Source organism: Podarcis cretensis (genome assembly GCF_951804945.1).
Source record: "Podarcis cretensis genome assembly, chromosome: 1".
In the NCBI taxonomy this organism is placed as follows: Eukaryota; Metazoa; Chordata; class Lepidosauria; order Squamata; family Lacertidae; genus Podarcis; species Podarcis cretensis.
Genome location: NC_137170.1, coordinates 113,470,598 through 113,486,441, shown reverse-complemented (window position 1 = coordinate 113,486,441; position 15,844 = coordinate 113,470,598). Strand labels below are relative to the sequence as shown.

Genomic DNA, 15,844 nt, shown 5'->3' with positions numbered 1-15,844 from the left:
AACATGCTGATTCCCGGACTGTCCGTGGGCCGGATTTAGAAGGCGATTGGGCCGGATCCGGCCCCTGGGCCTTAGTTGGCCTATCCATGCTCTAAATTAACCTGTTACTCGGTACAAGCAATAATGGGTCTAGAAATTACTTGTTCCATGAAGAGGAAACTAGTATGGTTAAATAACCTGTTAACAAGGCACTCCCACTAACAAAGATTTTGTTGTCTTGACATGTAGTTTATAGGGCTAGGTGATATATTGACATATTGTCCAAAAATGGTTTGAAGTCCATATCGTGATATCAGTTTCATAATTTTTGATCTTGCAATATATTGTGAATCATGGTGTATGTTAGGGCTAATTTGATCAGTAGAGTATGCGAAATTGCAATCAGTCCAGTTAACTCACAGCATCAGTACATTACAGTTGAACTCTTGAACCCGGTGACATTGAGATTGTATATGTATTCTTTAAGCTCACATTATTTTGAGTTATAGTACGTGTTGCATTGAGATATTTAGCGTACAGTATACTCTTATTTCATATACAGAGTTGTGATTGATGAGGTATGTTAGGGTTATGCAAAAATCACAATGTGGAGAAAACTGTGAAGCCAGTCACTGCTCTCGATTCCTGCAGCCCCTGTTAACTCTGTCAGCTCAACTCTCCCCTGCCTCCTTCAGGGAGCAGCGAATCATGACGTGTGAAAAACCATTAAGCCAGCCAATACCTCTACATAGCTCCATCTTTATATCCGATATCATGACATATCAGTATATTGTGATGTTTAGCTGGTGATATATCACAATGTTGAAAACCAGATATCACCCAGTCTTAGTAGTTTACCCAACATATATTATCTCCATGTCAGTCTTTTCTCTGTTTATACAGTGGTACCTCGGGTTAAGAACTTAATTTGTTCCAGTGGTCCATTCTTAACCTGAAACTGTTCTTAATCTGAAGCACCACTTTAGCTAATGGGGCCTCCTGCTGCTGCCATGCTGCCGGAGCACGATTTCTGTTCTTATCCTGAAGCAAAGTTCTTAACCCGAGGTACTATTTCTGGGTTAGTGGAGTCTGTAACCTGAAGCATCTGTAACCCAAGGTACCATTGTATAGCACTCCCATTTAGCTAAACAGCAGCATTGATCAAAATAGGGTTGGTTTGTTTTTATCCCTGCAGCAGTTTGGATAAGTGAGAGTATACTGCAATTTCATTTCATTTCATTTTAAAGTAATCTACTAATACCACAATTATGTTTGCCTTCTAGCCAATCACCAGTGTGAGTCTCATCAGTGGCAATGCGCCAACAAGCGATGCATCCCAGAAGCCTGGCAGTGTGACCGAGAGGATGACTGTGGTGATAACTCGGATGAAGATGCTTCTCATTGTGCCAGCAGGACCTGCCCTCCAGGCCAATTTAAATGTGACAATGGCCGTTGCATCCCCCAGTCCTGGAAATGCGACGTGGACGATGACTGCGGGGATAACTCGGACGAGCCGATTCATGAATGCAGTAAGTAGAGCACAGCTTGTGTTGATTGGCTGATGGATTGCTTGTATAGCTTGTCCTTCCTCCTTAAAGGAAACCAGAGTAGCTAACAAGAAGACAAATGGCAAATTGGTCAGTTTTTTCCCTAATAATAATAATGAGGAGGAAGAGGAAGAAGTAGTTTATTATTTGTACCCTGTCCATCTGACTGGGTTGCCCCAGCCACTCTGGGTGGCTTCCAACAAATATAAAAGCATAATCAAACCTCAAACATAAAAAAAAAAATTCCCTGTACAGGGCTGCCTTCAGTTGTCTTCTAAAACTTGCACAGTGGTACCTCGGTTCTCAAACAAAATCCATTCTGGAAGCCCGTTTGGCTTCTGAAACATTCAAAAATCAAAGCGTGGCTTCCCATTGGTTGCAAGAGCTTCTTGCACTCAGCGGAAGCCGCGTTGCACGTTCGAGTTCTGAAAAACATTCAAGAACGAAAGCATTTGCTTCTGGGTTTTCAGCGTTCGAGAACTGAAACGTACAACAACGGAGACATTCGGGAACCGAAGTTCCACTGTATAGTCATTTATCTCCTTGACATCTGATGGGAGGGCATTCCACATACCAATGACCATGGCTACCATTTATATTTTCTGCCTCAGGCACCAAAACAAGTTTGCAATGTTATCATTTTCATTTTAAGTATAAAAGCCCTTTTGTACATTTAAATATGAATAAATCTGGGGCAGGCCATGGTGTCTGTACATTGTCTATCCCATGTAACACATTCTCTGAAATGTATTTGGCAGCGGTGTGCAGCAGCTGTCGTAAAAAGGCAAAGTATTCAAATGTTGACTCTTCCTTTTATTTCAGTGGGCCCTGCCTATCGTTGTGATAACCACACAGAATTCAGCTGTAGAACAAATTACCGTTGCATCCCATTCTGGGCTGTATGCAATGGTCATAATGATTGCAGAGACAACAGCGATGAACAAGGCTGCGGTACGTTTTTGGCCTGCAAAATGTACCTGTAAAATCATTGTGTACCTCAGACGCTGTTCAAGATGTGAAGCAATGGCAATGACCTTGGCCAAAATTCCATGCACTTGCATTTATACCTGCTTCACAAATTAGGCCGCAAATGAAGGTGCAATGAAAACCCTGTTAGCGGCATGTCACTCTAATTGATGCTTGTCATTTGATGTAACCTTGGAGGTCACTTACTATAATTACAGTCTTGGCTATAGCTGATGTGAATGTCTTGAGTTATCTGAAGCAGTTTTTCGGTCACTGGGTCACACTGTCCAGGCAATTAGTGTTATCTGTACTTGTGAATGGGAAGTGTTTTCTGCATTATTACCATTGCTGTCTTTTCCTTGAACTTCATTTGAAGCATCCATGATGGTTGCACCTAGAGGTGAAAGGATGGTTAGATTTAAACTAAATAAAGATTCATTTTAGTTAAATCAAACCATTATACCACCTCTCGTTGCATCCATTTTGGATACTTCAAAGGCATCAGAAGAAGGAAAAACAGTAATCATAGCAAGGCGGCAAAGCCTTCCCTGTTAAATAAGGTGTACATTCTGCTTCAAAGCTGACAAGGCTCAGATATGTTTTCATGGTCAGCTTACAACAGTTCATAATGCTTTGTCTGGGAGACAAATTTGCTCCCCATGCTTGTTAGCTGTTGCCTTCACCTGTAGTTCGAGCCTCCCAGATTTGCTGTTGCCATCATTATTTCTTCTCCTTCAGTGGTATATATTTTGCTTTTGGCAATCTTTAATGTGGTATTTGTGGATGAATGCTGCAGGTAGCTAGACACTAGCTGTATTTGCATGTCACAGTAAAACATGGCTTGGTGAGATATGCAAGAACTGGAAGGACAAGCCTCAAGACTAATATGCTTCTTTTCCCTATCTCCTTTCCCTGCACTGCTAGGAGGAGAATTCTGACAGTGTTTACTTTTTGTGTTCCTGAGTCTCAGTTTGTTGTGTGGTCCAGAGATTGTGGTTTGTCTATAATTGTGGTCAGTTTAAACAGTTTAAACCAGCCTCATAATCCAAGGTTTGAAGATGGCTTGTTTTTAAACTGAAAGTAAATAAATGCTGCTAAAGTAAGCCTTCTTGCTTCACCCCGCGGGGCAGGGGGGCAGAGGCTGGAACTCATGGCAGCACCTTCCTCCTCTTGTGCATTTTACTAAACCATGGTTTAGTGTGACAAGAAAATGCAGCCAAAAGCTGAGTTGTGCTTGGCAAGTGTTTCCAGAATCTAGGTGGTGCTCTTTACAGCTTCTCCAGCATTTTTTTTTTTTTTAAATCATTTATTATGCTAAGATGTGGTGATTGAGAGGTTTGATCAGCTGAGTGTACTGAAGATATACTCAGCCTGGAGGATGATTTTCTAATTTTGGGAAGTCAAATTCTTCCACTTTGTGATAGTTATATCACACATTGCAGTGAAAAGCACTCTGTTTACCTTTTGCAAAAGCTAGACACAGAGAGAATACTTGGATTATGGGAAGCTTTTTCTCCTCTTCCACAAAGTATATATGTTAAGAAGCCGCTTTGAAAACCTACCTAAATTGCTTGACATTTCATTGTACCACGTCTGCTGTACCTGTTTTCATATTTGAGAATAGCATGTTAGTCTGTGCTGGTGTATTGTCAAATATAAACTGTGTATGTGTGTTGCAGAGGAGATTACTTGCGATCCTTTGGGAGATTTCCGCTGCGATAACCATCGCTGTATCCCACTGCGGTGGAAGTGTGATGGAGATAATGACTGTGGAGATGAATCTGATGAACAAAACTGCAGTAAGATATTTCCTTCCTTTCCGACTATTGATAGCCTTGCAGCCAAAGGCTGCCTGTTTGAATGGTGCATTTTGCATTAAGTTCGACACGAGGTGCATGTTAATTATTTAAAAATCCTCATGCTTGTACAGTTTTCTCAGGATCAAGGTATGAAGTTAAGTATCACTGTTGGATATTGCTTCATTGTGGGAATCTAGGATTCACCCATAACATTTAATGGATACCTTTAGGTGTGCATGTGTGTGAAGTTTCACTGCTTACCTATCAGTTGTTGTTGGGTTTTTTTTAAAAAAATCCATAATATAAAATCACTCATTACAGAAATAAAACAAATGCTCGTCTAACTTAGGGTAGATATAGATATATAGTGGTTATTTCAGCCCAGTGTTCCCCAAACTTGTGTTTCCATCTGTTCTTGGACTCAGTGGCGTAGCGTGGGGGGTGCAGGGGGGGTTAGGGTTAGGGGGCGCAAATCCACGGGTTAGGGGCGCAAATTACTTGCCTTGCCCCGGGTGCTGACAACCCACACTACGCCACTGCTTGGACTACAACTCCCATCATCCCTAGCTAGCAAGACCAGTGGTCAAGGATGATGGGAATTGTAGGAGGGGGACAACATCTGGAGACCCAAATTTGGGAAACACTGTTTCAGCATATCGCTAAAGATAGCCATCTCTGTGACAAGTAATTCCCCTTGCAAAATCCATTTCACAGTCCGATCCACCTAAGCAGCAAATAATAAATTCACAGGGCAGTCCTCAAAACACTAAAGATAGTGAGATGTAATGCCAAGGAGATGACATTTCCAACATTGAAACTGTTATTTTATACTCTTACATACCAGTTCTGTTAACTAGAATTCGGCAAGGATAGCTTAATTAAACCCTTAGCCTCCGTTGGGAGTGGGTAAATGGGCGCAGGGCCGAGTTGCTTGTGAAACATCTTAGCATAAAAACACGCCACACATTTCATGTATGCTGCATCTCTTCATTGCAAGGTCCCCGTGAGTGCACAGAAAGTGAATATCGGTGTGACAACCTGCATTGCATTCCTTCTCGGTGGATATGCGATCACGACAATGACTGTGAGGACAATTCAGATGAACGGGACTGTGGTGGGTATTGCAATTTGAGCATATTTATTTGTTTGTTTGTTTTAATCCAGCTTGTCTTTCAAAGCATGTTGCCCTCACTTTTACAAATAAAATTTCAAAACACAATTCCGTAAAAATAGGCATATAAATCATGAAAATACCACAGTTCTTTTAAAAAACAGTAATGACCAGTATGTATTTCCCTGGGGATAGAATTTGAAACATGTTGGGGTCACCACCAAAAAGCCCTGTCTGTAGTCCTAAAGGATTATGCAATAAATTTAACGTCATATTGAAAATATTGTCATGGAATTCTACTTAATATTGATCCGGAGTAGAACTCCAATGTATAGTTAGCAGAGTGGAAACTTAAGCACGTTGCAGCAGTCCCAAAAAATGGACCAGATGCAATTATATTTCATCCAGCAGAGTTTTACTGCTACTGAAGGCAAAAGAGCATAATGGTCACAAATTCAATATATTCAGGATTGGCACTGTCCATAAGAAATCCAGTTGCAGCAGACTTAACTTACAATAACTTATAATAAGACTAAACCTCAACACTAAGCATACTATGTACAGAACACCACACGAGAAGGAAAAGAGATAGAAAGAGAAAGTGAAACTCAGGCTCCTTCTGGCCTTACTTTTATAGTCAACATGACCTTGACAGAAAAGATAACCAGTTTAAGCCAGCTGTACTCAGCTAGCATGGTGTAGTGGTTAAGAGCGGTGGACTCGTAATCTGGTGAACCGGATTCGCTTCCCCACTCCTCTACATGCAGCTGCTGGGTGACCTTGGGCCAGTCACACTTCTCTGAAGTCTCTCAGCCCCACTCACCTCACAGAGTGTTTGTTGTGGGGGAGGAAGGGAAAGGAGATTGTTAGCCGCTTTGAGACTCCTTAAAGGGAGTGAAAGGCAGGATAATCAAGTCCAAACTCTTCTTCTTCTCTGAAGAAATAACCCAAACATCATGAACCTTCTGCTTGTTTCTTTCACACAGAGAAGCTTCCTGAACCCTCTTGAATTCATTAGAATAGGAAAGATCTCTACGCATCAGATCAATACTTTCTGCACTAAGAAATGCAAACTGACAAATATGACATTACAAAAGCACTTTTTGTAAAAGAGACATTTTGACGCCAGTCTATTTTACTTTGTAGAACTAAGGACCTGCCACCCAGGTTATTTCCAGTGCGACAGTGGGCATTGCATTGCAGAACGTTTCCGGTGTGATGGAAGTGCCGATTGTCTGGATTTCTCTGATGAAGCAACTTGCCGTGAGTGCCTAGATCTGGGGCAGAAACTTACTGAAATCCCTTATGAACTTCTCCTTTCTGTGGGGTGGGAGAAATGAAACATTTTAGTATTTTTCTTCTTCTGCCATTAGAAAGATTCCAAGAAATGCTGAATGTTCTCAAGCAGAGCTTAAATAATGATACAGGGTTGTACCCAACTAAGGTATACAGTGGTACCTCTGGTTACGTACTTAATTTGTTCCGGAGGTCCGTTCTTAACCTGAAACTGTTCTTAACCTGAAGCACCACTTTAGCTAAAGGGGCCTCCCGCTGCTGCCACTGTGCCGCCGGAGCACGATTTCTGTTCTCATCCTGAAGCAAACTTCTTAACCCGAGGTAATATTTCTGGGTTAGCGGAGTCTGTAACCTGAAGCGTATGTAACCTGTTGTGTATGTAACCCGAGGTACTACTTTATACAGATTGGACCCATTGAAATTAACATGAATGCCTAAGTCCATTAATTGAAATGGGTCAGAGACCGGTAACTTGTAACTTGCTGCCTCCTGACCTGTTTTTGCTGCGTAAGCAGCACCAAAGTGACCTCCCCGGGGTGCAAGCCTGGGCAGTGTGTATGGCGATCATGGGCTATTCAGATGACAGGACTCGCCTCTTGGCTTCACTGATGTGGTCCAAAGGGAAGCAGAGCAATACGTTTGACACCAGCTTGGCTGCAGAAGTTGCCAGAAGGAGACATAACAGGCACCATCCAATCATCTTAGGGATTTCACTCTGGATTTGTGTAGGGTTTATTTACTCCTTATCCTTTTCTTCTCCCGAAGATGACCCACAAATCAGTGGGTACAGGTCTGCATAGTATTATGAGGACAAGTAGATTTTGATATTAAAAGAAGGCGTTTCTGTTTTCCAGCCACCCGCTATCCTAACGGCTCGTACTGCCCACGCACAATGTTTGAGTGCAGAAACCATGTATGTATTCAGCCATACTGGAAGTGTGACGGTGACGACGACTGTGGAGATGGCTCAGACGAAGAACTTAACTTATGCTGTAAGCTAGAGAGAAAAATGTAAAGCCTGAATCGACCCCACCTTGAACGCCACCCCATACAACTCTCTTAGTGCATGCCAAAGGGCTGGGCATATCCAGTAGGATGCGTTTGAAACACAGGCTCTTGGTTCCCAATTGCTGCACCATGTCAAAATATCCTTTTGAAATTCCCCTTGGCTTTCAAAAGCAGATTGTTATGTGGCATGGTGGGCTGCCCAAAGAGAAACACAAGCCTTTAGGATTCTGGCCTGTACATTTCTTACAGAAACTTCAGTGCATGTCTAAAGTCCTAACACAGCCAGTGAAATGCAGGCTTTTCCTGCACATGAAAACTCTTGTTGCCTCTTCCTGGTTTGTCTGCTTCCCCTTTGGAAACTCAAAAGGTTTCTGGGCCAGGAGAACCTCACAGAGTTTGCCTATCTTGTGACTGGTTCAGTGGGGCTAATGTGGGTATAACGAAACATGATTATTATATTTGGCCTTTTAGCTTGAATTCAGGAGTCAGGAATGAGCTCTGGACCCCCATGTATTTGTGTTAACACACATCATTTTACATTAGTCAGATGATATCAAGAGAACCAAAGTACCAAAAGAGAGATGGGAGGAACTCTGGGAGAGTGCAGGATCTTTCAGTCCTTTTGCCCTGATGAAGGCCAGTGCAACACTGGCATTGGATAAATCATGGCTAAAATAAACAAATGGTTTGATGTCAATGAGCAGTGTCATGAAACCGCACGTGCTTCAGCCCTCACCTGCTCCTGCTGTTGGTACTTCAAGGAAACAAGCAATGGCCTGACTGGTCATGTCCGAAACTGGGCTCATAGTTTGTTTCCCCCAAACGTTGGTTGCCTCTTGTGGTTTGCTTGGAGAGAAACAAACCGCGAGCCTGAGTTCAGACGACACAAAAAGCCAGACCTTGCCTTCTTCTCTGGCAGTGCTCCAGGACTGCAGTTTAGGATTGCTGCCTGGCATTTTGAATATAAAGCTTTTATATTTGTATCCTATAAACCAAGTTAGAAACCACTGGCCTGTTTTATTTCAGTGGATATTGCATGTGAACAACCGTTCCGTTTTCGCTGTGGGAACAACCGCTGCATCTATAGCCATGAGCTGTGCAACCAAAAGGACGACTGTGGAGATGGAAGCGATGAGAAAGAAGAGCACTGTAGGTCTATCAGTGTGCATAACATTCAGGAATTAAGAGATGAATGTGCCTAATGATGATCAACAGTAATTCTAGGTTAAGGCTGCTCTTAGATCCTACTGTTTTTAATGTTTAATTCACAAACATGTTTGCTAGATAAAAAAGAACATGCAGTGGCTTGTATTTTTCAAGAAATATGTCATTATTCCCCAATTACAGTGGTACTTTGGTCTAAGAACAGTGAAGTAGGTGTTTTGGTTTGTGAACTTTGCCTTGGAAGCAGAACATGTTCTGCCTCCTGTTGAGTGTAAATTGAGTCCCCTGCTGCTATGGGAAAGCATGCCTTGATTTAAGAACACTTTGGTTTAAGAATGGACCTCCGGAACGAATTAAGTTTGTAAACCAAGGTACCACTGTATTCAGTACCAGTAGTATGAATATACTGTAGACCTTTATAGCTATGAATGAAACATGGGCTCATCCATACTGTCATTCAGTGTGGCTAGTACCTCCATGAATTCTCCGTTGTCTATATGAAATTCTCCTCTAGTTCACTACTTTCTCATACTTTTCCACTCCCTCAGTTTTCCCTCTCATTTTCTGAGTATCCCTGATATGCTAAAAAAATCTGCATCAAAGGAGGGGAAAGTGTGGGAAGGCAGTGATTTCAGATACAGACATTATAGATGTGTGTGATATTAATAAGTAAGCTACAGGGATGCTGTTGAAGTTCTGTAAGCTGAGCTCTGAGAGAGGAACTGAAACAAAAGACAAGCTTTGACAGCGCCTGGATTCTTTAGTGGCTCAGATTAAATCTGAGCTGGGGAAGAGTTGCCTGATTCTTAGGCTGACAGATTCTTTGCACAACCATGAGAGAAATACCTCCCGGATGAGCAAAGGCTTTGTAAGCCGGGGGTGGGGGTGGGGCTTTAGCAGCCAGAGACTGAGCACACTCTGAGCTCTGGCAGCATGCGTGTTCTTCAGCCTAACAGTAAATCAAGCCCAACTCTGGAATTTCCCTGTGAGTGTCTCTCAAGGCTGGACAGGTAGCTTTAACGGTATTGGGAAGACAAAAGCTGAGATGTGTGTGGGAGCCCACCACAGGGGATTGGGCCAAGTTGCCCTAACACAGCTTGTATAGCAACGTCTGCAATATGCATGCTATAAAACGGGACATATGTTTGTGTGAAGAGGTATGTGTGTGCATTATCTTCATGCAGGCAGAGAACCCACTCCTAAGCCTTGCACTACTGAGGAATTCAAATGTGGCAATGGAAACTGCATCCCACTACACTACGTATGTGATAATTATGACGATTGCGGGGACCACTTTGATGAATTAGGCTGCAGTAAGTACCGCAGTAGCTTGCACTGAGTTCAAACTGTACGTTTGTTATGGGGAGGAAAACCAGTGTTGAGGTGAGAGCTTTGCGTGTGCCCGTGTTATTGGGAAACGTTGAGAAATCCTCAGGAACAGAATAAATCCTGGAATGCAAACCCAGCCTTCTTCTTCCCCCAGTCCTCTGTTCTTAATACCTGATGTGTGTGCCTCCCTCGCTCCCTGCACCTTCTCATCTGTTTCCATCCCTCTTCTTTGATGTTCACTGCAGTGATGGTCCTAATGTAGCTGAAGGGCTGGGTGAGCCCCTTCCATCCACGACACAACTCAAAGAACATGTGAGCTAAAGCCCACATGATCCCACAGAAGAAAAGGATGCCAGCAACATCCCTACATTACTGGCATATTTTGCTTAGGCCAGCTGTGAAGGAGGAGAGGTTCTATCAGCCTCTATTTGTAAAGAATTTTAAACAGTGGAGGAAATCAGGCGGAATGTTCCTTAATAGTTCAAAACAACAACTAAAAACAAAAATTTTCTTTGGAATGAGATTTCAGGAGTTCAGTAGATGCATTTTGAGGATCTGAATCTATTATTATTATTATTATTATTATTATTATTATTAAGAACCAGAGGTGGGGGAGAAATTTGTTTCAGTTTCTCATTAAAATGCAACCTATGTTTTGTTTTGTTCTTTAGATTCTGGAACGGGTAGGACCTGTGCTGAAAATATCTGTGAACACAACTGTACCAACTTAAGTGAAGGGGGATTTATATGTACCTGCAGACCTGGATACAGCCCCAGTGAACTGAACAGAAATACCTGTGATGGTACCTTTCATCTTGAAATAGATTTCTATCTCCAAATTGCTCAGTTTTAATAAACTCTCTCATCATTTTCATTATGGCACAGATAAAAAATTCTGTGCCAGCTCTCTAAGCATCTCATCACACTGAGATGTTTTGTTTATTTATGTGGAATCCTGTTTTTCTCATAGCATTTAGGTGCAGGTTCCTAATAGCATTTAGGTGCAGGTTCTCATAGCATTTAGGTGCAGGTTCCCTTGTGTTGCTCTTTGGAGCCTAACCGGTTAGGGTGATACTTCTCTGTGCCATGGATTGCTGGTGTAGGTTTCCTCTTCAAACCTGTGAAGACTCATTTTCTTTGGAATGGCTACTGTAGTTTCTCACTGAAAAGCAGTGTCTGCTTGCAGAGTGCATTGGATTGGATCCAAAGAACAATGAATGGAATAAAATGTCTGTGCACATACGTCTTTACAGGCTCGCGCAGTATGGCTACCGCTGCTGTCATTATTCTTAATGCTGCGTTATGCACAAAAAGATAAAACAGGTTCCATTCTTGTAAGCTCATAGTCTGAATATTCATAAAATGAGGGAGAGAAAAGAGGAAGGGGGAAGTTAAAGGAAAGAAGAAAATTGGAATGGACCATGGTAAAAAGAAAAAAGGAAATAGAAAAGGCAAGAGAGAAAAAATGAGTTGAATATTGGGCAGGGATGGACCCAGAACTTGGGTGCCTGGGCTTAAAAAGAAAAGGACCTGAGCAAAGCAAGGGAGACAAGAAAGAGAGTCAAGAGAAGCTAAAGAGGCCCATTCCTGTGATAAAAAGATTGATACATTATATAGGCCTTTGCTGCGACAACAAGGCAGTTATTTTGTCATTAAGTTTATAATACTTTCTCTTTGCCTTCAGACATTGACGAGTGTGAGATCTTTGGAACATGCCCCCAGATTTGTAAGAATTCCAAAGGAAGTTACGAGTGTTTCTGTGCAGAGGGATTCAGATCTGTTGGAGATCAGCAGGGAGACCAGTGTGCTGCCAGTGGTAAGCTCAGCCAGCATTTCCATTAGAGCCAAATTAAATTAAAACTAAGCACCATGAACTGTCTTCTGAAACAAGTCTTTCTTATTTTCTTGGCCACCATGCTGCATTGCATTGCTGTCTGTTGTCTTCTGCTCGCTTCTTCCCAACTCATTTGTGTAGAATCATGATTGTAAGGCTCAGTAAAACCATTTGACTGCTGTTACGCCGCTGAATCTGAAAACAAACTAAAACTTATCTGTGACATCTTCAGTGTCCTGTCTCTTGCCCTCGCAGATAGCCTTGCAGATTTCCAGAGAACAAAAGGGCTGTTCATGATGTAGCTGGTTGTCATCAAGAGAAAATTAGCTGTAGTAATTTCTCTAAAGGCAGCTTATATTGATATAAATCAAAGACACTTTGCTGACAGACTGGCATGTATGGTTCATGGACTATAAAAAATAAAATAAAATAATTGTCCAGTAGCACCTTAGAGACTAACTAAGTTTTTTCTTGGTATAAGCTTTTATGTGCATGCACACTTCTTCAGATACAGATGAAGTGTGCATGCACACGAAAGCTTATATATATATGTGTGTGTGTGTGTGTGTGTTGCTGCGTCAAACCAACATGGTACCTACCTGAATATAGGTTCATGGACTGTGGGGCATAGATAGAAAAAAGATAAACCCTTTATAAGACCAGTCAGTTGAATTCCCTTGGGTTAAACTGTGGATGGGGCAGGGTTGTACATCTAAGCCCCACCCCTAATGTCTCCCCCGCCCCTGAGTTGCTTTTCAGATTGTCACACTGTTTGGTGTGAAGGTCTGAAGAGGGTTTTCAAGGGAGAAGGTGCTGAGAAATTGAAATTGAAATACTTTATCGTCACTTGTACAACTTGTATACAGTGAAATTACATGAGCACCCCTCACTCAGCTCTTTTAGTCTTAATTCCCCTCGTTTACTGACACACACACCCCAAACCCGAAAGTCAGTTGCCCTGTTGTTATCTTTTCATTCAGCAGCCTAACAGCCCACAGATAGAAGCTGTTCTTTACCCTGTTGGTGCGACTAATCATGCTTCTATATCTTCTGCCCGAGGGCAGGTGATCAAGAAAGTGCTGGCCAGGGGTTGAATCATCCCTGAGAATGATTCATTCATACTCCCCGTGAGTAGCAGGAACCCTGGTTTGTGAGGGTTCTTGATCATGGGACAAGTTTCTAAGCACGTTCAATCAAAGCAGGCTTAAAAACCTCCTTCTGCTCTTCATTCTGATCATGTGAGAATCTGAAGAGCAGCCCATGCTTCTTGGGTAGGACTTGAGTGTATGTTCCTCTTCTGCCCATGGTTTAACCCTTTGTAAGTTTAGGTGCAAGCCAAAACAAAGTAGTGAATCCCTTGCGTGATAGAATTTGAGGAGGTGGACTCTTGCCTCGAACGAAGAGAAGAAAAGGAAGCAGAGGCAGACAAGTTAACACGCATGATTCTCGACCTCGTTGTGTGTTAAAACAGATTAATTTTTTAATAACTTCTCCACCCAGGTTATTTTTATATCTTTTCCGCCCAGAATTGCAATAATAATAATAATAATAATAAATCAGAAGGCTTATATAGCAAGTCCGTTAAGACTCACACAAGGGATTTTTCATAACTGATGAAAAGGATAATTTAGGAAAGAAAATCCTTAGAAGCACAACCCAGAAAACACAAAAATGATGCCAAAAAAAAAAAAAAAAAAGCAGCTTAAAAACCTGGAAAGAGGGGGGAAATGCTGCCCTGATCTACAATACTACTAAAATAAATAAATAAAGTTAACTGGAATTCAACTGGTGTCTAAAACAGTGTTTCCCAACCTTGGGCCTCCAGCTGTTTTTGGACTACATCTCCCATCATCCCTAGCTAGCAAGACCAGTAGCAAGGGATGATGGGAATTGTAGTTCAAAAACAGCTGGAGGCCCAAGGTTGGGAAACACTGGTCTAAAAGATCACAATATAGGTGCCAGCCAGCCATTCCTCAGAGGGTGTTCTACCATCAAGACATCACCACTCAAAAAATGCCCTGTCCATAGTGCCCTGTTTTTCGAGCATCTTCGTGCCGTGTGGCAAGGTACTTTTGAAACTGAGGCAACTTTTGAAAGCTGTTTGTGTTACTGTACAAGGGACTGCTATTCTAAGATAAAATGGGTCATCCAGTTTCATTAGGTCTGCACAAGTGACTGATATAAAAAACAATGTTTTGAATCCTGACACCCTTCACCTTCGAAGAAAGTTTGTTTGAAGAAACAATGCTACCAAGTATAACTATGGGATAGCAAGGATTTAAAATCCATAGCAGGGGAAACATTGAATATTTGCAGAACAGCCTCCAAATTTTCCAACCTTTCCAGTCCAAAGTGGTCCAAGAGTTTCAGAAAAAAATGTTTTCTTCAAAATGGAAGCAGAAACTTTGACACATCAGTTATTTACCCTGAATTCCCTGATGGAAATAATTGCTAAACACAGGAGTGACAAAATGTATTAACTGTCTTTTCAGGTAACCCACCAATATTACTCCTGCCTGACAACGTCCGCATTCGAAGGTATAATATGTCATCTGAGCAGTATTCTGATTATATTGAAAATGAGGAGCACATCCAAGCCATAGACTATCACTGGGATCCTGAGGGTATAGGCCTCAGTGAGTATATTTGATTTTTTTTCCCCGGCTATCCCTCAGCTAACTAAAAAAGAAGGTTCTTTTTTTAATCTGGCCTCAGGAACAAAAGTAATGGGTGGAATTCAACAGTACTCTAATTGGGGTATGTTAGCAGGAGCTGAGGTCCACTTGTGCAACAGGACTTTATCCCCTCTCTTTCCCCTGCATGCCCCTTCCCATTCCCCCACCTAAACCTGGTTACCCCCCCAACCCTCCGGAGCAGATTTAGGGGGCACACATGAGAAGGGGAGGGATGGAAAGTCCTGTTACACGAGCAGACCTTGTTCTACCCACACAGCAGCTTCGTTAATTAAATATTTTGAGCGGATTCAACGTCACATATAACCATCTCCCTGTTACCTGTTTCTGAGTCTCCTCTCTGGGATATAAAGTTATTGGGTCTCTAGGGTGCTATGGGGTTCCCCTCATTAAAAGTGCCCATTTTAAGTGCTAGTCAGGATTTGGGGCAATTCACTTATATTTTGCCTTATATCTGCAACAGAAGCACTGGGTGACCTTAGGGTCTGATCTTGACCTGAGTAAATGATGAATTGTTTCTAATGACAGAAAAAAGGAAAGTGATCTCTGAACTTTCCACAGGTGTCATATACTACAGCATTATGGGGCGTGGTTCAGAGTTTGGTTCCATCAAACGTGCCTATATCCCCACATTTGAAAGCAGCGGAAATAATCCCGTGAAAGATGTTGACTTGAACCTGAGATACCTGGTCAGTCCTGTTGGTTTAGCTGTGGATTGGGTTGGGAGGTAAGAGCAAAAACTGAATAAAAATGGTTCAGAAAACCTTATTCATCTTTGAAAACACACACACACACACACACACACACACACACATATATATATATATATATATATATATGAGAATGAATGTTTTTCCCCAGCCTGGTACCCACCAGATGTTGGGACTACAATACCCATCATCCTTGAGCTTTAGCAATGCAGCTTGGGGCTGATGGGGGTTGGAGTCAAAGACCAGGCTGGAAGAGCTTGATAATAGAGTAACCTTTTTGGTTAAAAGTCCTGGACTCATTCAAAACATGTATGTCCCAACCATCAGTGCAGGTGCTCATCTAGGGTACTCTACCTGTTTTGAAACAATGAAGGATTGATTTCTGACCTTTAGCTTCTTTTTATTATT

General features: G+C 42.1%; 1 protein-coding gene across 1 annotated transcript in view; it reads left to right on the top strand.

Annotated features, from left to right (window-relative positions):
* The window catches only part of LRP2 (LDL receptor related protein 2), a 145,462-nt gene that overhangs the window by 110,640 nt on the left and 18,978 nt on the right, over nt 1-15,844 (top strand). Inside the window, 12 exon segments of the mRNA XM_079974771.1 lie at nt 1,263-1,508; nt 2,349-2,477; nt 4,172-4,291; nt 5,289-5,405; nt 6,549-6,665; nt 7,553-7,690; nt 8,733-8,855; nt 10,055-10,183; nt 10,871-11,002; nt 11,884-12,015; nt 14,526-14,669; nt 15,288-15,453. Coding sequence (XP_079830897.1) covers nt 1,263-1,508; nt 2,349-2,477; nt 4,172-4,291; nt 5,289-5,405; nt 6,549-6,665; nt 7,553-7,690; nt 8,733-8,855; nt 10,055-10,183; nt 10,871-11,002; nt 11,884-12,015; nt 14,526-14,669; nt 15,288-15,453 — 1,693 coding nt within the window.